Source organism: Protopterus annectens, chromosome 6.part0 (genome assembly GCF_019279795.1).
Source record: "Protopterus annectens isolate FY-2018-M chromosome 6.part0, PAN1.0, whole genome shotgun sequence".
NCBI classification, from domain to species: domain Eukaryota; kingdom Metazoa; phylum Chordata; order Ceratodontiformes; family Protopteridae; genus Protopterus; species Protopterus annectens.
The window spans coordinates 229,809,920-229,832,758 of record NC_056737.1 but is presented as its reverse complement, the minus strand read 5'-3'; the positions used below and the strand labels follow the sequence as shown (position 1 = coordinate 229,832,758).

The window sequence follows — 22,839 nt, the reverse complement described above, 5'->3', positions numbered from 1 at the left end:
ATCTGCTGTTTCCCCAGCAGCTTCTACCCCAAAGGAAAAAGAGAAGGTAAAAGAGGAATTTAGGGAAACTTCAAAGGCAAAAGAGTCACCATAAGAAAAGACTCCTGAGAGAGGCAAAGAAATGACTATAAAATGGTTCCTGGAAACCCCCCCACACACACACACACACACGCACACGCACACATTCAGTGGGTCTGGCATCAAAAATAGATAGAAGACTTCAGATCTGAACCCTTGGATCTGTTCTCCATCCAAGTATTAAGCTCCTGATTCATTCCCTCATTTTACAACCATGTTCCAGGTCTTTGTCAATTGCTTCTTCTAGGTCTATCCATTCTTCGAGGAGTCTCCGTGAAGATGTCATCAACAGGATGATGCGGAAATTTCTCCAGACACAGATACAGTTGGGGGTTCTCCTGATTTTTGTCCCCTTTGATAGAACTGGTCACGGTTCAGTCCATTTTGCCTCTGCTCAAAAAAGACTTTGTGTTCTGTCTATCTCCAGGTGCCTTTTACTATGCCAGGGTTTTCTCCATTTTTGTCTGGGAGCCAGTAATTTTCGATTCAGAGCTCAGCCTTTGGACTCGCCACAGCTCCTCGGGTGCTTCCCAAGTGCATGGCAGCAGTAACAGCCTATCTCAGACTACAATAGTTCCAGGTGTTGTACTCTGGCTCCTCACCACTTTAACCAAGGTTATGCTAATTCTTCAAAGGGACTTCTTACTTCAATTTCTACTCCATCTGGGAATTACTGTGCAGACAGAAAAGCAAATTGCGCCCTACTCAATATCTGGAATTTATCGGATGCCACTTAAACACCATAACTCAGAGATAACCACGCAACCTTCATAATAGGATTCATTAAATCTGATAGCATCACAAGTTCTAGACAACTCATTCCCTGAAGCATGCTTAATTCTGATGACTGACCATTATTCTTGTTCACTTCTCCACATTTCATATGAGGGTTCTGTAATGGTCTGTCAGTTCAGTGGTCTCAGTGACATCACACCCTTCAACACTCCAGACTGACTTCAGTATGTTGAACACACACAGAATGGCAGATGAAGTAATCAGTGTTGATGACAGGTTATTCTTTTTTTCCACCTTCCCCTTTAGCAGTAGTTACTACGGATGCTTGGGGGAAACTGTTAATGGTTCATGGACACCCTTTGAGTCCAGTCTTCACATCAGTATTCTGAAAATGAAAGCAATCCTTTTGGCTTTGCAGGCATTTCAAGACCATTTTCCCATGTGTGTAATTGCATTCCAGGTAAGCAACATGTCAGTGGCTACATCAGCAAGTGGGGGTTGGGGGATCAGATCTTGCCTAGTGGTCTAGAGGCCGTGCGGGTTTGGCAATGGGCAGTGTCTTCCCATTGCTTTCTGATGGCAGCTCCCATTCTGGGGACTTCCAGTGTACTAGCAGGCAAACTGAGCAGGCTCATTCTTCTGCCTCACAGGTGGTCCCTCAATACAGCAATAGTGAGTGAAATCTTCAGTCGCTGGGGCCAAACTTGCGACCCATTTGCCTTCTACCTGAACAACAAGTGCAGCAGTTATTTTGCCCTGATCCCACCACAGGATCAATCACCTAGAGAAGTTCTGATCTGCAGTTTGCCATGGGTCTCCTTTATGCATTCTGTTTTTTCCTCCGATTTATAAAGCTCATTCAGAAAGCCAAAAGAGTGAAAGCCAAGGGTGTGATCCTCCTTACCCCTGTACTGACCTCAGCATTTTTGGTTCTCATATATTTGGTCAAAACTTCAGTTCACCCTAGACAATGGCTTAAAGGTGGGTCTGATCTCTCATCCTTCCAGGCATCCTCTCCTGAACCTAAATTCTCTGAAATTAACTGGTTACTCCAATTCTAACGCTGGCCAGGGATGCCAGGTTTACAGAAAATGTTCATATTCTTTCTGCTTTACAAAAATCTAGCACTAGAAGAGTGTACCAAAGTAAACAGTAATTTCTTATCTGGCTATAGGGAATGATTTGGACCCTTTTTCAGCCCGCCTCTTTTTTGAAATTCCTGTCTAAACTATTCCAAAAAGGTTTGTTTTTCAAAAATCAAAGTTCAGCTGACAGCCATATTCAGTTCTCCCACAGGCCATAACAAGACTCCAATAGCTTTGTTAATGGTATCGAAGGCTTTTCTTAAAGGAACCTTTCTTCATTCTCCAGTTGAAGATCCTGTATCACCAGGGGGCATCATGTTGATCTTTCATTCTATCGCACAGTTCCCCTTTGAGCCATCAGGTTCAGTGGATCTTAAGTTCTTGACATGGAAAATGATCTTTTTGGTGGCTAAGACTTCTGCCAAAAGAATTTCAGAACTTCAAGTTCTTTCATGTAAGCCATCTTGTTTAGTTTTTCATAAAGACCGGGATTTTCTCAAACCAAGTCAGTCTTTCATCCCTAAGGTGGCATTAGAGTCCATCATAAACCAGGCTGTCTGTTTGCCCGTATTCTTTCCAAAATACTGTAAGAAAGGTGAATATGGATTAAATTTGCTTGACATTCAAAGAAAACTTAGATTCTGTTTACGTATAACCAAGAACGTAAGGATATCAGACCAATTATTCATCACATCAAGATGGCTATCAAAATATGTCATTTGTTTATGAAAAGTTGGGTCTCAACCTCAGAAAAAAAATACTGCCGCTCCATTCTATGAGAGCAGTGTTGACTTCTGCAGGTTTTCAACATCATTTTCCGATTGATGAGATTTGTGCTGCTGCAGTTTGGTCTACAATGCATACTTCTGTGTTTCACTGTAAACTGAATGTACAATCCAGAGCTCATGTAGGTTCATGGGTAGGTACTAGGCTATCTGCCCTGGGGCCTATACAAGCCCAGCCTAAAAGGTACCCTGGCTTTTGCCACCCAAGACAGTTATTTTCCTATGCCACTGTCGAGTAGAGCCACAGAGGTGATCCCCGGGGTGAATTTCCTATTTCCCTTCCAGTCATCAAGATTTTTTTTGAAGAATGCTAATGAGCTTTGTTTGATATAGATAGGTAGTTTATTCCAGAGTATGGAAAGTCTCTGGGACAGGAATCTATCCCTCCGGCATGTTCTGTTTATTGTGGTGACAAGGTTTAGGTTCCTAGAGCATGTAGCTCGGAGGGATTGGGATTTCTTTGTGGAGCATGTCCAACAGCTCTGGGTTTGACATAGCTTTGTATGTTAGGCAGAGATCACCTCTGAGTAGGCAATATGCGATGGAGTAAAGCTGGAGTTTTTTGAGACGGTCTGCGTAGGGCATCTGTTTGAGGCCGGTAATCCTCTTTGTTAGGTATTTCTGCGGTCTTTCCCGTTGTTGTAAATGTCTTGTGAGGTACATACCAAAAGGGGCGTTGTACTCTATAATGGGTATAATGAGTGATGAGTAGAGGGGAACAATAACCTCTTTTTTCTGGATGATAAACCTTTTGTGATGAGGTGTGCACGTAGAAGGATTTCCTGACTACTGTGGCGATGTGATTATCAAAGGAGAGATTGCTGTCCACTTGTGTCCCAAGGTATCTTATCACACTTTCGGTGTTAAGTGTACTACTGCCCATGTTGTAGTTCATGCGTATAGAGTTTTTACCAAAGGGGATGACAATGCACTTTTTGGCATTGAGCTTGAGGCCATGGCTTTGACACCAGGCATCTGTCTCAGTGAGGCCCTTTTGTAGGATGTCCACATTGTTAGTAGTTTCGATTATGGCTCCTAGTTTGCAGTCATCTGCGAACGTCATTAGCCAAAGACCTTCTGTGTTAGCCTGTATTTCAGAGGAGTAGATACCAAACAGGAGAGGAGCCATGACTGAACCCTGTGGTAATCCACTTGTCACTGGTCTGAAGTCGAATTTGGAGTCTGCTACTTTCACAGTGTGGGTTCTGTCAGTGAGCCAGTTGGCAACCCATGTTGTGACATAGGGATTTATACCTAGTTTAGTGAGTTTATTTATAATTCCAGAGTGGGGGGATGGTGTTGAAAGCCTTGGCAAGATCTAGATAGGCTGTGTGAACCACCTTACCCTTGTCTACGGCTTTGGTGACTGCTTCAAAGAAGTCTATCAGGTTTAGGAGACATAATCTGCCTTTTACAAACCTGAACTGGGTGGGGTCCAAAGTTTGGAGATTACCAATGTCTTTGTTTATAAGTTCCATGATACGTTCGATGGCCTTGAAGACCAGGCTCATCAGGCTAATGGGGCGGTTGTTCCCGGGGTCTGTGGTGGCTCCCCCCTTGTGGAGTGAGAGAACTGTCACTGTGCGCCATTCAGCAGGCACAAAGCCTGAGGTGAGGATATGATTGAACATGGTACTTAGATGGGGTGCCAGTTCGTTCGGTAGTTGTAGAAAGCAGCCTGGGATGTTGTCTAGTCCCATGGATGCTGTGATAATCATCGTGTTTCACTGTTGCAGTCATTACTCTTGGGTTATCCTGCTGGCAGGCTACCCGCAGTCGGCCTGAATTCCAAAGCCCTGGTCCGGTGTCTGTTGCTGTCGCCTCTTCCCTGACGTCAGTGCACCAGGGGTATAAAAGATGCAGCCGACGCCATTTTCTTCAGTCTTTCTTGCCGCGTGGTGCCCTAAGCAAAAGCAGTTCACAAGTGCCAGTCGGCCGACTCCTGAGATTTTCAAATCCGAATTTCAGAACCGAAGTCTTCATTAAAGCTAAGTACCCCGTTGGGGAAACTTTTCTTGCTCCAGACCGATGTCAGCAAAAGTTAACAATTGCATTTCTTGTGGGAAGCAAATACCTCATAAGGATTTTCACTCTTACTGTATTCCTTGCCTAGGCCCTGACCACGACGTTGCTAGCTGTCAGTTTTGTGCTAGATTTAACCAACGCACTGTTAAGTGTCAGTTCAATTTTGCATTTCATTACTTTGGCCGAAGGACAAGGAAAAGGATGGGCATCCGAGGTCCAAAACAGACAAGGCCTCCATTAGGCCAGTCGCCAGTTCTCAGTGAGGCACTTCCGTAGCCCCTGGCGCCCATTACCTCAGAGCCACAGGCCGCTTCCGACTCCCAAGTGGAGCCGACTGGGCCTCTGGATACTCAAGGTATTGGACACTCGGAAATCATTCCCTCAGATGGGTCCGGAGCCGCTGAGCAGGCATCGGCTTCTGAGGGTGTATTCAGACCTACACAGTTATATGTTAAACCATCTTCAGCTTCAAAGACAAAGACTAACGCAGCTCTAAAGACAAAAAAACAAGTACAGCATTCTCCTACTCAGACTTCCATGCCTAAAAAACAGATGCTTAAAATGGCCGAAGACCTAATTACTTTGATCAGGGGTTTCCATCCCCCTCCTGATAAGAGGCCTAGGCAAGAGACAGAATATGATTCTTCTGATCAGGTTTCTATTTCCTCTGATTCCTCTTCTGAACAGGATTATTCTATTCCTCCCTATGAGGATTCTGATGCTGAAGAATCCATTCCTTCAGCCTCTCCTCCTGTGGATTATTCTTTTGGGGAAACCCTGCATACCATGAGGGAGCATTTCCACTGGGAGAGCCAAGATTACTCAGAATCTAAGAAAAGGCCCAGAGACATTCTGCTACTTCCTCAGCACAGACCCCTTGTTATTCCACCTGTTCTAGACATTGTAGATGTATTTTCAGAGTCCGGCCTGTTCCCTGACTCCCCCCTACACCTGCTAAGCCAGACAGATACTACAGGGTCCCAGATTCTCATAAATTCCTGTATAAAAACCCCGCTGCTGACCCAGAAACTATATCTCAGGGTCCCAAAGGGGTCAAAGCTTCCACTGCAAAAAACCCTGTCCCCTCTGATAGGGATTCTAGGGCACTGGACAGATGGAGGAAAAATGTTTACACTTCTGCTACCTTGGCTGTAAGGGCTTTAAATTGTCAGTTTCATATGCTTAAATATCAGCACTATTTAATGTCACTGCTTAAACGGAAAACTTTGACAAATTCTGAATGTTCAGAGAACAAGGAAATGGAGGATTTATTGCATGCAGCTGAACAAGTGGGAAAGCATACTTTGCAATGGTTATGATTCACTGGAGGCCTCTTGCAGGGCCGCTGTTACAGGTTCTGTTATTAGAAGGCATGCTTGGTTAAAGGAACGGAATCTGCCTGATCATGTTAAAGCAAAATTATTAGATGCTCCATTACAGCATGATACTTTGGTGCTAAAGCAGAAAAGGTGTTGACGAAAATGGAGGATAAAGCGAAATCCATGCAGACAGTTAAGGATCTCTTACAGGTACAGCCACCCAGATTTAGCAGGAACTGCAAAAAATTTGTCCTTTCCAGTGTCAGACAGGCCACAAAGAGGCAGATACAGATGTCCCAGAGGCAGATCTCAGCCCCAAGGCTCATACAGGCCTAAACAATGGGGTGCTCCTACCTCCAAAAGCAGAGAAGACAAATCACAACCTTACAGGAAACGGTCCCAATGACTTTCCTCTGCCAGATCCAAGCACCTTTCGTTTGGCAGCCCCCTTAGGGGGAAAACTAGCACTTTTTTCACCAAATTGGCAAATGATTACCCAAGGCAAATGGGTCTTGAACATGGTGTCCCAAGGCTACAGGTTCCATTTTCACACCCTACCAAGGGCAAAAGGTATGACAGACCTGCCACACAATCAATGGGCAGAGGCACAAAAGCAAATTACAGCCCTCATGGACATGAGAGCCATTCAACAAGTACCACAACAAGAGCAGGGTCAAGGATTTTACTCCAGACTTTTCTTAGTGCACAGAAAGGACAAAACCTGGAGACCATTACTGGACCTGTCTATACTAAACACGTTTCTGGAGGTTCCAAAATTCAAGATGTTGACTCTACAGCAGCTACTGCCCATGCTGGGCAAGAAGGCTTGGCTCGTAACTTTGGACCTTAAAGAAGCATACCTGCATGTCCCAATCAGACAATCTTGCAGAAGATACCTCAAATTCATAGCTGCCTCAATGCACTACCAATTCTCTGTACTGCCCTTTGGCTTATCTACTGCGCCCAGGGTCTTCACAAAATGCCTGACACCAGTAATTGCATTTTGCAGACAGAGGAATACAAATATATCCCTACTTGGACGACTGCCTTATTCAAGCAGAGAACAAAGACATTCTTCTAAAGCATCTGGCGTTTGAAAAAAGATTACTAATTTGCCTATGGTACACAGTAAATGAAAATAAATCAAAACTAGTACCCTCTCAAGAGATAATATTCCTGGGTGCAAGCTTAAATACAACTGCCCAGATGGCTTATCTCACGCCAGACAAACAAAGGCAACTGACTTATTTCAAAATGTTGGCAACAAAGACCCAGTCATCTGCAAGGAAAATCCTGCAGGCCTTGGGCTTCATGGCATCCTGCATTCTACTAATTCCATATGCCAGACTGCATATGAGGAAACTACAATGGTATCTAAAAAGTGTTTGGACTCAGCATTGCCACAGCCTGGAGACGGTAATTACCCTCATTCCCTGCCTGCAACAGGAGCTTCGATGGTGGGCACAGGCCTGTCACCTCAACAAGGGTCTGCCATTCACTTTACCCACAGCCAGACAGACACTGACAACGGATGCATCAGGTTATGCCTGGGGGGCCCATATAGCAGGAAAATGTATTCAGGGCACATGGCCTCCAAGCCAGATGCATCTTCACATCAAAAAGAGATGCTACCTGTTCAGAATGCCCTGACAGCTTTCAAGGATCTACTTCATCCAGGACAGCTACTGATAAAGACTGACAATACCACGGTCATGTGGTACATAAGCAGGGAGGCACACATTCCTACCACCACTGCAGAAAAGCAATGACCTTATGTGACACAGCATTGACTTGTCAAGTTCACTTGCAAGCACAATTCCTGCCAGGAAAAACAAATACTCTGGCAGACGAACTAAGCAGAAACCTCATGGATCCCCACGAGTGGAAACTGGATTCACAAGTCTTCAGCATGATAACAGGGAAATGGGAATGCCCAGACATAGATCTATTTGCCTCCCCTCACAACTGCCAATTACAGAGATTTTGCACAAAGATTTATCACAAACAAGCATGGAGAAGTGGACGCCTTATCCTTCAGCTGGAAAAATCTAACAGTATATGCCTTTCCTCCACTACCTCTCCTTCCCAGGGTACTCCTAAAGGTCAGTCAAGAGAAGCCGAAAATGATACTGATTGCACCAGACTGGCCACGCCAGCACTGGTACCCAATCCTAAAGAGCTTGTCTCAAGGTCCAGCATGGATATTGCCTCAAACTTCTCACTTGCTGACCCAACAAAACAATCCGATCCTGCACAGCCAACTCAGGACCTTAAATCTGGCAGCATGGCGGATAATGTAGCCATTCAGAACACTCCTCTTTCAAAAGCTGTTATGGATGTTATCTTGGAGGCCCAGTACCAGAAAACCTTATGCAGGCCCAGTACCAGAAAACCTTATGCAGAAAAATGGAAGAGATTCTATGCTTGGAACCAAGAACAAGGCATTGGAACAAGACACGTATGTACCAAATATCCCTCAGATTTTACAACACCTAACTGAGATGCTGGACAAGGCCTTTCCTTTTCATCAATTAAGATTCATGCCTCTGCCATTTCAGCCCATTACAATACGGAACCACCTATCTTTTCTCATTCTTTAATAAGGCAGTAACTCAGAGGGGCCAAAAACATCAGGCCTCCAAGGAGAGCACCAATTCAGGCATGGGACCTCAATTATGTCTTTGAAAAACTCACACTGCCTCCTTTTGAGCCAGCCTCAACAGCTGATATAAAATTCTTATCCTGGAAAACAGCTCTGCTTCTAGCAATAACCTCTGCAAGACGAGTTTCGGAGTTACAAGCACTCATGGCTGTGGAACCTTTTATCATTTTTCATCCAGACAGGGTTTCTCTGAGGACAAACCCAACATTTATGCCTAAGGTGGTGTCCAGTGTGGCCCTCAACCAAACCATTCACTTGCCTACCTTTTATCCAAACCCACAGAACAAGGGTGAGAAAATTCTGCATTCTTTGGACATACACAGGCAGCTACGCTTCTACTTGGACAGAACTAAAGCTTTCAGAAAGACTGAGCAACTTTGTGTCATATGCTGCATGATCACAAGGAAAGGCTAATCTCAAAACAGACTATTTCCAAATGGATAGGCCATTGCATCCATTTCTGCTATTCTCAGCATGGCAAATTGTTGCCCAAGGGCATTAGGCCTCATTCTACCAGAGCAGCAGCCTGAAGTACCAACCAAAGACATCTTAGAGGCTGCAACTTGGAGTTCAGTGCACACTTTTACAAAGCACTACCACTTACCTTTTTACTCTAAATCCAGAGCAGGCTTTGCCACTGCAGTTCTGCAGGACCTCATAGCCTCTCCAAATCAAATTTAGCCCAGCCTCCCATCCTCCGCTTTGGGATTCAACTCAAGAGTAATGACCAACAGTGAAACACAATGAACATAATACAGTTGTGTACCTACCCTAAATGTAGATGTTAGAGTGTATTCACTGTTGCAGTCCAGGTTACCCTCCCACTGTCCCCCTTTCTTTTGCTGGGGTTTATCTGTACTTCTATTCTATACAACCTATGTGGTGTATTGCTTGTAGATGAAGGAAATATTTCTTTACTGCATGTATGTTTATTGGCATAATATATTTAGCCTACCCTTTTGGGGGCACCTGACATCTGGGGCAAGAAAAACTGAAGAAAATGGCGTCGACTGCATCTTTTATACCCCTGGCGCACTGACGTCAAGGAAGAGGTGACAGCACCCGGCGCCGTACCAGGACTTTGGAATTCAGGCCGACTGCGGGTAGCCTGCCAGCAGGATAACCCAAGAGTAATGACTGCAACAGTGAATACACTCGAACATCTACATTTATGGTAGGTACACAACTGTACTTTCTTGGCTTTGGAGAGTGTGGGTTTTACCTGTGCAACCGTGATTACAGGAACTTTGCATTCTTCCGGTATAGAGATGGGCTCTTTAGGGGGTGAGAGGAGGGTAATGTTAGCACTGAACCTATCTGCCAGGATGTTGGCAATATCAGTTGGGTCTGTATATTTAGTGCCATTGTGCTGCAACTCCGAGCAGATCTGAGTGTTGCCATTGAGATTCTTGACATAGCTGTAGAATGCTTTGTGGTTGTCTTTAGAATCAATGGCGATTTTGTTTTTGTAACTAGCTTTGGAGGATTTTATCAGGGATCGCAGCTTCTTACTGAGGCTGACCAGGGAGCTCCTCCATTCATGGGATTTTTACTCTCTTTTGCAACAGTTTCTTCCTTCTGTTGTACAGTTTGTTTATGGCAGGGGACCACCAGATTGGCTTTCTTTTTTTGGAGGATAGCGTCTTGGTTCTGTTTGGGATAGCACGATCCATGCACTCATGTAAGTGCTTATAAAGTGCAATTGTGTAGGATTCAGTGGTTGTAACTGTATTGTCCATCTGCATGGGTGTCATGAAGTTCACCACTTCTGTCTTAAGAAGCATGAAGTTGGCTTTGGAGTATTTTTTTACCATGGTTTCCTTAATGGGGGGTGGGGGCAGGATGTGGAGATCTAGGGTAATTAGCTTATGGTCGGATCGGGCCAATGAGGCATTGACTTCAGGTGTGGAACACCGGTCACTCATGTTGGTAATGACTAGATCTAGGATATTGTTGCCCCTGGTGGGGGTGTGGATAAGTTGATCCAGGGCATTGGAGTTTATGAATTCGAGAAAGCGTTGAGCGAAGGTGTTGGTACATGAGTAGTTTTCCCAGTTAATGGTGGGGTAGTTGAAATCACCCATTATTAGGGTGTTTGGTTGAACTCTAATATTTTCCAGTACATCAAGAAAAGAGGAGTGGGAATCCTGGGGCATGGTGGGTGATCTGTAGCAAGCTACAGCTTGGATTGCTGTTTTGCCCAGAGTTAGTTGCACGTGGATAACCTCGGCTGCATTATGCTCAGCAACTAGCCTGGAAGTGTGGATATCCTTAATGAATATGGACACACCTCTGCCTTTGGTGTTCCAGTCCAGGTTACATGGCCGAAAAGTGTGGTATGAGTTATAGCCTGGTAGTGCAGGGGTGCACTCTGGAGCCTTGAACCAGGTCTTAGTCACTGCACAGATATCGATGTTCTCCATTGTAAGGAGTGCCTCGAGTGAGTACATTTTGAGATTTGGACTTCTAGCATTGAGTAGCATCACCCTCAGTTTTTGCTTGCCTGTTCCTGTTACGGTGGTGAATTTGTCATTTGAACCTTGCCTAAAAAAGGCACTATAGGGGCGGCAAGGACCTTAGCCAGTATCCAGAATCCCAGGGGTGACAGGTGCAGGCCATCTCTGGCAAAGCATCGTAGTTTGTCGACCATGTCATCCCAGGCAGACAGATACTGGATCCCTTTAGAATGGCACCAGAAGCTTAGCCAGTTGTTGAAGTCAGTCATTTTGTCCTTGTACTGCGGCATCATTCTGGGTGATGACAGAATGCCACTCAGGGCTAGGGTCATACCTGCCTGGGCTACAAGATCGGAGAGCTCTTCCATGTCTCTTTTCAAGTAGTCCAGGGAGGTACGTCTCAGGTCGTTCACACCAACATGGACAATGACAGAGTGATATTTGTACTTGTTGTGGAGTGACCTGAGTGTGTGGGTTATGTGGTGGATCCTGGCACCAGACAAGAATCTGACAGTAACCTTCTCCTTGTTTAGCCTGGTGAGTGGGACATCAATGTGCCTGACTATAGAGTCACCTATGACTAGTGTGTTGAGTACATTGTTTTGCCTTATTGGCTGTAGTTGAGTGGCACACTGAATCTGCGGGCTGTGTGTCATTTGGGTTGTGTTGGGGGGTGGAGGTTGCTTGCATTTCTGCTTTGGAGGTCTCTGTTGCTTGAGCAGATTATTATTCAGAGCCTCCGCGAATGTTTTTATGTTTCTATGTATGGATTTTGGTGGTATAGATTTAGTGAGACTGTGATGAGTTTGGTGTGGTGCAAGTGTTTACCTTCTCCTCTTGACTGTCAAGTTCAGGCTTGATTGGAGAGAACTTTACCTCCAGTTTGGCTAGATAAGTGCATCTCTCAGAGGTTGTAGTGTTGGGTGGTAGGAGGAGAGGGTTGTCTGTGTACATGAGGCAATTTCTTCATTGCCCTAAGATGCCCAGATTCATCAGATAGACAGGAGAGAACACTGGGAGCTGACCCTTGGACATGCCTGAATAAAAAACTATTTTCCTCTAGGTAAGTGAGGAAAGTGAGTGCAAGAGCTGTTTTCCTCTAAGCAAGTGAGGAAAGTAAGTACCAAAACTGTTTTCCTCTAGGTAATGAGGAAGGTTGAGTGCTGTAGTAATTAGTAGGTTATTTATTGCTTACAAGTGCTGATCACAAATAAGCAAATTCAAGTGCTAAAACTAAGAATCTGTATCTGGACTAAACTAGTTACAGGAAAGGGGGGAAACAAGTACAAATATGGGCTTTTAAATCAGAAAGTTGAGAGAGATGAAAAAACTGCCCAAACGGCCAATAGCAAATTCTTGGCCAGAACCACTCCTTATGTGGTAGATAGGTTACCTAGTGCTTACCAGTCCCACTGATAAGCTACAAGGCTTCCCTCCAACACAGAAAGCTTGGGGGGCTCTGAAGCTTACATACAGTCCTGAATACAGCGAATCTGAATATGGGCTACACTAGTTACAGGAAAGGTTTATATATATATATATATATATATATATATATATATAGATATATATATATATATATATATATATATATATATATATATATATATATATACATACATGTACAGAAAAGTAGCTAAAAAAGCAGTCAAAACAATTCAAATGCAGTGCAAGCTAGCACATTTGAGTATGTAGCAGTGTTGGACCAAACAGTTTAAAAAATGCAATTAAATTAAAAATGACTAAAAACAAGTGCAGGAGGAGTCTGTTGGGTAGAATGAGGTAAAGAGATGGGACTGGGTGGGGTGGGGGGGGGGGGGAGTGTCCCAGATCAAATCTACAGTGGGGGCGGGCAACTGCAAAAGCCTCCAAATTGAAACAACGCCGGAATAGGGAGGGTGGGTATGGAAAAACCAACACCTTCAGCAGAGATCTGAAAAACTATACAGTGAAGCAAAAATAACAGTGCACAACTCTGAAGTCAGCCAGCAATGATATAAAATTAGTCAAACAACAATTACCAGTACACAACTCTGAAATGCCAGAAAAATATACTCAGCTCTGTACATCTCCAGATAGTTTGAGCACTCTGTCAGGACACAGGAAGGCTCCAGCAATAATTTCTCCTTTGGCTCTGCTATTCTCAGTACAACCTTCCAGAAGTCCACCTAAGAAATAACATGGCTAGGAATTCTGTCCCAAAGGTTGAGTCAGATGAAAATGGATAACAGTCTATGAAAATTATGTACTTAACATAACGATAGAGCCGTGTAGTCCTATTTCCACCTAGTGCAACATCCCTTCCTTCATCCCTCTTCCAAATGATCACCATCAGCTCCTGGAAGAAACGGTAACATCTACTGGAGTCTTCTTATCCCTGATCTCCACAGGTTAGTCTTACTATCAGTAGGATATGATTGTCCTTTTTTATCCATGTATAGTTTTTACTTATTGTGCATGTTTTTGTTATATGGGACAAACTCAGCCTGAGGTATTTTGACAGTCGAGAGGAAATTTAGGTAGAGGAGGAGTCAGAGTCTAGGATCCAAAGAGTTGCCAAGGCCAGTACCAGAGGCTGATTTAGGTCCCAAGGGTTGAGCCAGATTGAAAATAAGACCACGCTGATTTACCATTATGATAAGTACATAACTTTCATTTTTCTTTCCCCTGGTATTCTGGTAGAGAGTAATTTGTTGTGATGGTCATTGTCAGTTGCATTAGATAGAAAAAAAAGCATTAGAAAGCATGATCAGTGCAGATGTTCTTCATCTCACATTGCTGCAGTCCTTACACTTGGGTAGTCCGCTGTCCTCGGTCGGCCCGAATATCAAAGTATAAGGCTGACGTCGGTCAAGGCGCATTTGACTGACATCAGGACGTCAGGGTACAAATGCGCATGACCGACGTCATATCCTCTGTCTTTTTTGCCGCATGGTCCGATGCAGAAGCAGCATTGCAAGTGCCGGTTGGCGTTCTGAGATTTTTCGATTTCGAAGTTTCAGACCGAGTTCAAAGTTGGCTAAGTACCCTTGGGGAATATTTTAGTTTTTTCTTGCCTCAGTGATTTACCGGATGTCAGAAAAAGTCAATAATTGCATTTCTTGTGGGAAACAGATACCGCATAGAGATTATCATACTTTGTGTATTCCTTGCTTAGGGCCTGAGCACAACGTTGTTGGCTGTCGCTCTTGTGCTAGATTTAATAAACGCACTATAAAGAGGAGGTTGGATTGTGCAAGGTTAGTCTTTGGGAAGCGGTGCAATTACAAAATGCCGTCGGATGCTCCGACGCCCGCTTCTTCGAAGAAGCGCAAGGATAAAGCAGTTAAGCCTAGGCTGGAAGAACCGTCTGTACCGGACGCCGGTTCTTTAGAGGTGTCGGTGGAGCCGGTGGCTCCACCGGAGGTTTCTTTGTGTTCCCAGGGTGAGACTTTAGTATTGCAAGATGTGGCCTCTCAGGAGGCAAGTCAAGCTGAGGGGGCTTCTCAGGTTCCTATTCTCCACTCCTTTCCTAGGGTGGCTAGGCCCTCTCCTTCTGTTTCTAAGGCTTCTCCCAGGGGCAGGCCAGGTTTAGCTTCAGTAGGTGTTACCCCTAGCTCTTCAGGTACTGTGCCCAAGAAGCATATGCTTAAAATGGCAGAAGATTTGATTACTTTGATTAGGGGTTCTATGCCCCCTCCTGATAAGAGGCCTAGGGTGGACCCTGAGCTGGGGAGTTTTGAGCAGGCTTCAGATGTGTCAGAGTCTTGGCTGAAGACTTGCAGGAGTACTCTCCTTATTCTGATTCTGATGTGGATGATTCTACTCCTTCTGCTTCTCCTCCTGAGGATTTTTCTTTTCAGAAACTCTACATTCCATGAGGGAGCATTTTAAGTGGAAGGTCAGGACTTCTCTGATTCCAGGAAAAGGCTTAGGAATTTTTGTTTTACCCCAGCATAGGCCTTTGGCTATACCTCCTGTTTTGGATGTAGTGGAAGATGTTTTACAGAGGCTTCTCTTAATCCTGATTCTTTGCCTCCTGCTCCTGTCAAGCGGATAGGTATTACAGGGTGCCTGAAGCTCATAAGTATCTTTTTAAGAGTCCTAGGGCAGACCCAGAAACTGTTAGCCAGGGGCCTAAAGGTGTTAAGGCTTCTGTTGTTAAGAATCCGGTTCCTGCAGACAAAGAGGCTAGGGCCTTGGATAGATGGGGAAAGAAAGTTTATACTTCTTCCACTCTTGCTATGAGGGCTTTGAATTGCCAGTTTCACATGTTGAAATATCAAAACTATCTCCTTTCACAATTAAAGTCTAAGGTTGATGCTCTGGCAGTAGGTATTGATTGTAAAGAGTTGCAAGATTTAGTACATGTTTCTGAACAGGTGGGTAAGCATTCTTTGCAATGTGGTTTTGATGCTGTACAGGCCTCGTCCAGGGTGGCGGCCACTGGGTCAGTTCTTCGCAGGCACGCCTGGCTTAGGGATCAAAATTTGTCTGAACATGTTAAAACAAGGATTTTAGATGCTCCTTTACAATCTGACGTGTTTGGTCCTCCTGTTGAGGCAGTTTTAAAGAAAATGGAAGACAAGGCTAAGTCTATGCAGACTGTTAAAGATTTTTTGCAGGTTCAGCCTCCAAAGTTTAGCAGAAATTGGCCTGCTAAAGGGTGGACGTATCCTTCTTATGATTCCCAGTCTAGGGGTAGATCTAGACGTGGTAGGGGCAGAGCTCAGGGCTCTTTCAGGCCTAGAACAGGGAGTTCTCCTGCACAGTCTTCAGGTGAGGGCAGGGGTCAGTCCTTTCGTAAACAGACCCAATGACCTACCTTTTCAGCTGCCAGAGCCTTCTCGTCTGGCAGCACCTTTGGGAGGAAGGTTGGCACTTTTCAAAGAAAATTGGAGTTTAATTACCCAAGACAAATGGGTATTGGATATCATACATCAAGGTTACAGGTTTTATTTCCATACCTTGCCTCCTTTCAGGGGCATGCCAGACGTTCCTCCTCAACAAAGAATAGAGGCTCACAAGCAAATTTCTCTGTTACTTCAACTAGGGGCCATACAGCCGGTCCCTATGCCAGAAGTGGGCCTAGGATTTTATTCTCGCCTGTTCCTAGTACCAAAGAAGGGGACCACGTGGAGACCAATTTTGGATCTATCTATCCTCAACACTTATCTGGACATTCCCAAGTTCAAAATGTTGACGTTACAACAGCTTTTGCCTCTGCTGGGCAAGGATCATTGGATGGTAACTTTGGATCTCAAGGAGGCTTACCTTCATGTTCCTATCAGACTAAGTTGCAGGAAGTATCTGCGTTTTCGAGCTGGGACTTTTCACTATCAGTTCTCTGCATTGCCCTTTGGCTTATCTACTGCCCCGAGAGTGTTCACAAAAGTTCTGGCTCCAGTGATAGCTTTCTTCAGGCTGAAAGGAATACAGATCTATCCTTATTTGGACGACTGCCTGATTCTGGCTCAAGGAAGAGGAGCTCCTTCGTCATTTGGAATATGTGATAGCAGTGCTAAGATGCCTAGGGTATTCTGTGAACGAAATAAAGTCCAGTCTAGTACCCTCTCAAGACATGTGCTTTCTGGGTGTGAGACTGAATACAGCATCCCAGATGGCCTTTTTAACCCCGGACAAACAAAAGAGTCTATCCCTTTACTTCCATCAGCTATCTCATCAGTCCGGGCTGACTGCAAGGACAGTCCTTCAAGCCTTAGGGTTCATGGCATCTTGTATTCTGGTGCTTCCCAATGACAAACTGCATATGAGGAAGCTACAATGGTATCTCAAAAATGTATGGACACAGCACTGCCAGGATCTAGACACTGTCATTCAAATAATACCTTGCATTCAAAAGGAATTTTTGTGGTGGGCTCAGGAATGTCACCTAAACAAGGGACTCTCTGTGACCCGGCCAGAGGCGAGTCAGATTTTAACGACAGATGCCTCAGACAAAGCTTGGGGAGCTCATCTAAATGGAAAGTGGATAACAAGACAAGTGGCCTGCCAGACTACAACATCTACATATCAATCTAAAGGAGATGTTAGCAGTCCAGTTTGCATTAATAGCTTTCAAGGATTTACTTCTTCCAGGGCAGGTGTTGATTCTAACAGACAACACGTCTGTCATGTGGTACATCAACAAGCAAGGGGGAACACATTCTTATCCTCTATGCAGGCAAGCAATGATTTTGTGGGAGACTGCTCTCAGTTTACAACTCAATCTTCAGGCAAGGTTTCTGCCAGGAGCACAGAACTCCTTAGCAGATGTGTTGAGCAGACGAATTATGGATCCCCACGAGTGGAAATTGGATCCTCATGTGTTTCAGAAATTGACAGTGTCATGGGGAACTCCAGACATAGATCTGTTCGCTTCTCCACTAAACCATCAGCTGCCAAAGTTTTGCACAAAAAGGTTTCATCAAACAGCTTGGACAGTGGATGCTCTTTCTTTCATTTGGAGCAATCTTCATGTGTATGCCTTTCCACTTCTGCCTCTCCTCCCAAAGGTACTTCTAAAGGTCAGACAGGACAAGCCAAGGATGATTTTAATAGCTCCAGATTGGCCTCGACAGCACTGGTACCCATTACTGAGAAGTCTGGTACGGAAGCCTCCATGGCCTTTGCCTTCGATTCCACACCTGTTGTCACAGGAGGACAGCCATTTGCTCAATGTCAAACTTCATTCTCTTCACCTAACAGCCTGGCATATTCTGTTTTGAACCATAGAGGGTCTCAACTTCCACAACAAGTTTTGAATGTGATTTTGGAAGCTAGAAGGCCTAGTACAAGGAAAGTGTACGCAGATAAATGGAAGAGATTTTTATTTTGGAGTGCAGCAAAGATTTTGATGTTTCTGAGCCTAATTTGAGTGTGGCTCTTCAATATCTTACTGAGTTATTGGACAAAGGTTTGTCTTTCTCTTCTATTAAGGTTCATGCTGCAGCAATTTCGGCTCACTATGATTGTGACCCACCATTGTTTTCTCATCCTTTGTTCAAGCAATTTCTTAGAGGGCAAAGAATATAAGACCCCCACGAAGAGCTCCTACTCCTGCTTGGGATCTCAATTTTGTGTTGGAGAAACTCACTCTACAACCTTTTGAGCCTGCAGCTACTTCTGAGTTGAAATATTTGTCATGGAAGACTGCTTTTTTGTTGGCAATTACCTCTGCAAGAAGGGTTTCTGAATTGCAGGCCCTTATGGCAGTTGAGCCTTTCTTGATTTTCCATAAGGATAGGGTATCTTTGCGCACTAATCCTTCCTTTATGCCTAAGGTGGTTTCTAGTGTGACTTTAAACCAAACTATTCATTTGCCTACTTTTTATGCAAATCCCCAAAATAAAGGGGAAAAGATTTTGCACACTTTAGATGTTCACAGGCAGTTGCGATATTATTTGGACAGAACTAAAGGGTTCAGGCAGTCTCAGCAGTTGTTTGTTTCTTTTGCTTTGAGTTCTCAGGGCAAGCCTGTGTCAAAACAAACTATTTCTAAGTGGATTGGGTTTTGCATTGCTTTCTGTTATTCCCATCATGGCAAGGAGATTCCAGCTGGGATTAGGCCTCATTCCACTAGGGCTACTGCCACTTCAACAGCTTTTTGAGGGGAGTGGCAACCAAGGATATTTTGGAGGCAGCTACTTGGAGTTCAGTGCATACTTTCTCTAGGCATTATCACCTGCCACTTTACTCTAAATCCAGGGCTGGTTTTGCCACTGATGTTTTGCAGGGCATCTTGGCAGCTCCTGCTTCCTTGTAGTTAGCCATCCTCCCTTACCTCTGCTTTGGGATTCTACCCAAGTGTAAGGACTGCAGCAATGTGAGATGAAGAACATAGTACAGTTTTGTACCTACCATAAATGTAGATGTTCGAAGATCCACATTGCTGCAGTCCAATTTACCCTCCCTCCTTCCCCTCTGTAGTTAGAGGTGGTTGTGTGGGTTGGGTTGTACATATTGCGTATTTTGTATATATTGTACATATTGTTAGGGCAAGGGTGGTGGTTTGGTTGTTTGCTGTCTTTTGGTTTTGACCTTTATTTTTAGGGTCTTCTGACATCTGGGGCAAGAAAAGACTGAGGATATGACGTCGGTCATGCGCATTTGTACCCTGACGTCCTGATGTCAGTCAAATGCGCCTTGACCGACGTCAGCCTTATACTTTGATATTCGGGCCGACCGAGGACAGCGGACTACCCAAGTGTAAGGACTGCAGCAATGTGGATCTTCGAACATCTACATTTATGGTAGGTACAAAACTGTACTTTTTCTTTGCTTACAGTAGCTGGAGGGGTATTAAGGTTACTCTGTTCAAGAGGCTTTTGGAATGCATTACGTTTTGTTATAGAAAGTACAGTAAGCCTCTGTCTTAACAAACCCAAATCATATTTTGAGAGAGTGATGGCTGCTTTAACATTTCTCAAGTGCTGTTGTCAATGACCTCTGCAACATGGACTTCCAGCATCTGGTACATTGATGAAGTATGCAATGATGTGCGTTTTGGGCTACCATATTGAGGATCATTGTGTCTTGATGCCACCCAAGAAGTTTATGCTGGCAAGGCTGTTATGGTTTGAGTAGATGGACTGGATTACGTAAATTATGAAAGTTATGTACTTAATATTGTAAACATACAGTTTACTCTAAAAAGTGACTTTCACGCTTCTACTAAAAAAGCCTAATAAAATATTTACAGATAGTATTGTAAACATACATGCTAGTGAAGTATCACACATTCATCAGTTATCAGCTCATTTTCAGAGTACAGTCATTTTTCAAGTCCCTCATCCCTCCATTCCCAGACTGTTCTGATCAACACTTGGCATTTTTAGTTCTGCTTTGGCTAACAGCTACACACTTGAGAGGCCTTTCAGCAGCTGAAGTGCGCAGTCTTAGTTTTATTTGTTTTGTAAAGGGTGCTCTTGGAGATGAGACTGAATGACAAACGGGTGCTCAGTATGTAATAATTAGTAGTATGCACAGCACTTTAAATGTTTATGGTTCTCTTCACATAATTATAGATCTGTTCCTTCTTGCAGAACTGTACTTCATTTTTGATTTGCTGGGATAGTACCTTTTTGGTTTGGAGTAAACTTGCGAGTTTGAGGTACGACTTGCTTATGTAGTCTATATGTGATGCCCCTGCATGTACTGGCACTTGATATGTATACTGTCTTGGGTAGAGTCTTCCAAGAAGAAAAATATGCTAATTGCTGGAGAATGAATCAGATTTGTTAACCTATCAAAGATGTAAGATCCACCTTGTAGAGTATCAAATACTTCAAAGTATCTGTTGCAAGTTTCTCATACAGTTTTACTTCGAGTGGAAAAAAAGTAGGGCAAGTAGGGATGCAGGTGTCTTATAACCCAGGTACAGGGGCACTGGCATGGATAGAGCATATTACCAGTGACATGAAGCTTAAGAAATAGTCTTGTGTAATAGATAAGAGTGGCTATCCCAGGTACTCTGTGTGTGTCAGTCTGTGTGTGTGTGTGCGCGCGTCAGTCTGTGTGCGCGCGCGTCAGTCTGTGTGCGCGCGCGTCAGTCTGTGTGCGCGCGCGTCAGTCTGTGTGCGCGCGCGTCAGTCTGTGTGCGCGCGCGTCAGTCTGTGTGCGCGCGTCAGTCTGTGTGCACGCACGCGTCAGTCTGTGTGCGCAGTCTGCGTCAGTCTGTGCGCGCCAGTCTGCGTGTCAGTGCCGCTGCGCGCCGTCAGTCTGCGTGTGCGCTCGTCAGTCTGTGTCTTGCGGTAGCGTGTCTGTCTGTGTGTGTGTGCGCACGTGCGTGTCTGTCTGTGTGTGCGCACGTGCGTGTCTGTCTGTCTGCATGTGTAGTGCTTTGGGCCAAAAATCACTTGACAAGATCAACTGATGGGATGAGTACTTGCCTAACTGTGATTTATGTCTGCCTGTGCTCATCAGAAGTCTGTTCTATCCAGGACAGTATTTTTTGTATCTTTTCTGATATGGAATGGATCATCGATATTGGTGCACTTATCACTTTAAGGTAGCCCTGAAAAGCAAAGTAAATGCGAGTTCCTACATTGCTCTCTTGGTTATTGCAGTATGCTTAGCATTTTATTGTTTATTCTGATTACTACATTGTTACAAATCCCCTGCTAACAGAATGGTTTGAATGCTTTTATTGTGCAACTGATTTTAAAACTCTCTACTCTTTTTATGAGAAATTGTACCAACACATTCTTTGGTCAGTTTTCAAATGTATTAATAGGTTGTTTTTTGGATGGGCGTTTACTTTTTCTTTCTTTTTTTTTTTTATATATAGAGTATAGTTTCCTATTTGTCACAACTCGGCTGATGATCTTCACCCAGTTTGAGGACGCTTTTGAAGACTTTGGCATGTAGTTTGCAACTGCTTCATTTCCTTCACTGAAACTTTTCCAAGTCCTTAAAGCTTCATGTGGGGTCATTTACAGAAAGTGATGACCGTGGAGCAGTGTGCTTGGAAGGAGCTTTCTGAACTATTGGTTTAAGCTAAAAAGAAATCTCTTGCTTCACATTGAAGTGGGATATTGTGCGTGATATGACTTTGCTCCATGAGATGAGAAGACTACTAATTAAATGCATTGGTTCTGTGCTTCGAATTGTGGGTAAACCACATTGTGACAGTGCAACAAGTACCGCTGACTGTTTTCTCAGCTGCTTTCTGGGCAGCATTGGACTCGAACTGGAACTGTGCCTTTTTTAAGTTATATTTACAAAAAAGAACACTCTACATAAGGCTACCTGAGCATGCTGACACAATCTTCAGAATTTTTCAGTGGTTTAATCAAGACATTAAAGATTTTAAATGTTTGTAAATATTTTGTATGTTGTAGCTGGGGTTTCAGCTATTTGTTTTGAACAGCCTTACTTGAAATACAAAAAAAAAAAAAAAATTTGCATTTCTGCAGATACAGTAGCACAAATAGTTGGGTAAAGGCTTTTGATTCATCTGAGTCCATTTTTACCATTCAGATTTAAGATCTGAAGTGTAAATGTCTTTGAAGAATGATGAATAGTAGGAACTGAAGTGTTCTGCATTGTTTTTTTTGTTGTTTTTTGGAACTCCATTCTGCTATCAACATAGTTGGGAATATCCACTGTCCAGCATCACTTTCAGTATATAACCAGTGGCCCATTATGTACCCTGTAGTGCTTTGCTATTGCTGAAATGGTGTTTATCAAGTATCTTGCACCCTCATAACTTTACTTATTTATTTTTTTTAGAAGAATCGTATGCTTTTTAGTGGTTTACTACTGATAGAGTAGCGTGAAGTAACTAAGTAACTTACTTCCGCATTACTTACGAGAAGAATATCCATTTGCTTGATATTCTGTCTTGGTCCTAGACTGTCATTTTCTATTTCCTGTGAGGAAGTGTCATTTGTTCACCATATTTTAGCATAGGCAATACACAGTATTTCTCAGTTTACTTCTCGTCTACACTGTCCAGACATAGACTGCATATCAACTCATACGTTTTATCCAGTCTTAGAGACAGAGTACTTTCCAATGTGATATACTGGCAAAAAAAAGCTGTTGCAGGTGGGAAAGGCAGGAAAGCATGCTTGCCCAAAATCTTATTCTTCCCCTGAGGGGAATGGGTGACTGTCCCATTCCCTTACGCATCCTAAGGAGAAGGAAAAAGGTGTTTACATGATAGTAGGAGTTTCAGAGCCATCCACTTTTCAGATTTCAGAGTGTATCATA

At 43.8% G+C, this 22,839-nt stretch overlaps 1 protein-coding gene across 2 annotated transcripts in view; it reads left to right on the top strand.

Annotated features, from left to right (window-relative positions):
* The window catches only part of KATNBL1 (katanin regulatory subunit B1 like 1), a 1,007,693-nt gene extending 985,743 nt beyond the window's left edge, over positions 1-21,950 (top strand). For both annotated transcript variants that reach the window (XM_044073973.1, XM_044073974.1), the window contains exon 10: positions 21,413-21,950. In XM_044073973.1, the coding sequence (XP_043929908.1) occupies positions 21,413-21,445 (33 nt within the window). In that variant the 3' untranslated portion in view covers positions 21,446-21,950. The remainder of the gene's footprint in view (positions 1-21,412) is intronic.
* Positions 21,951-22,839: the final 889 nt, after the last annotated feature.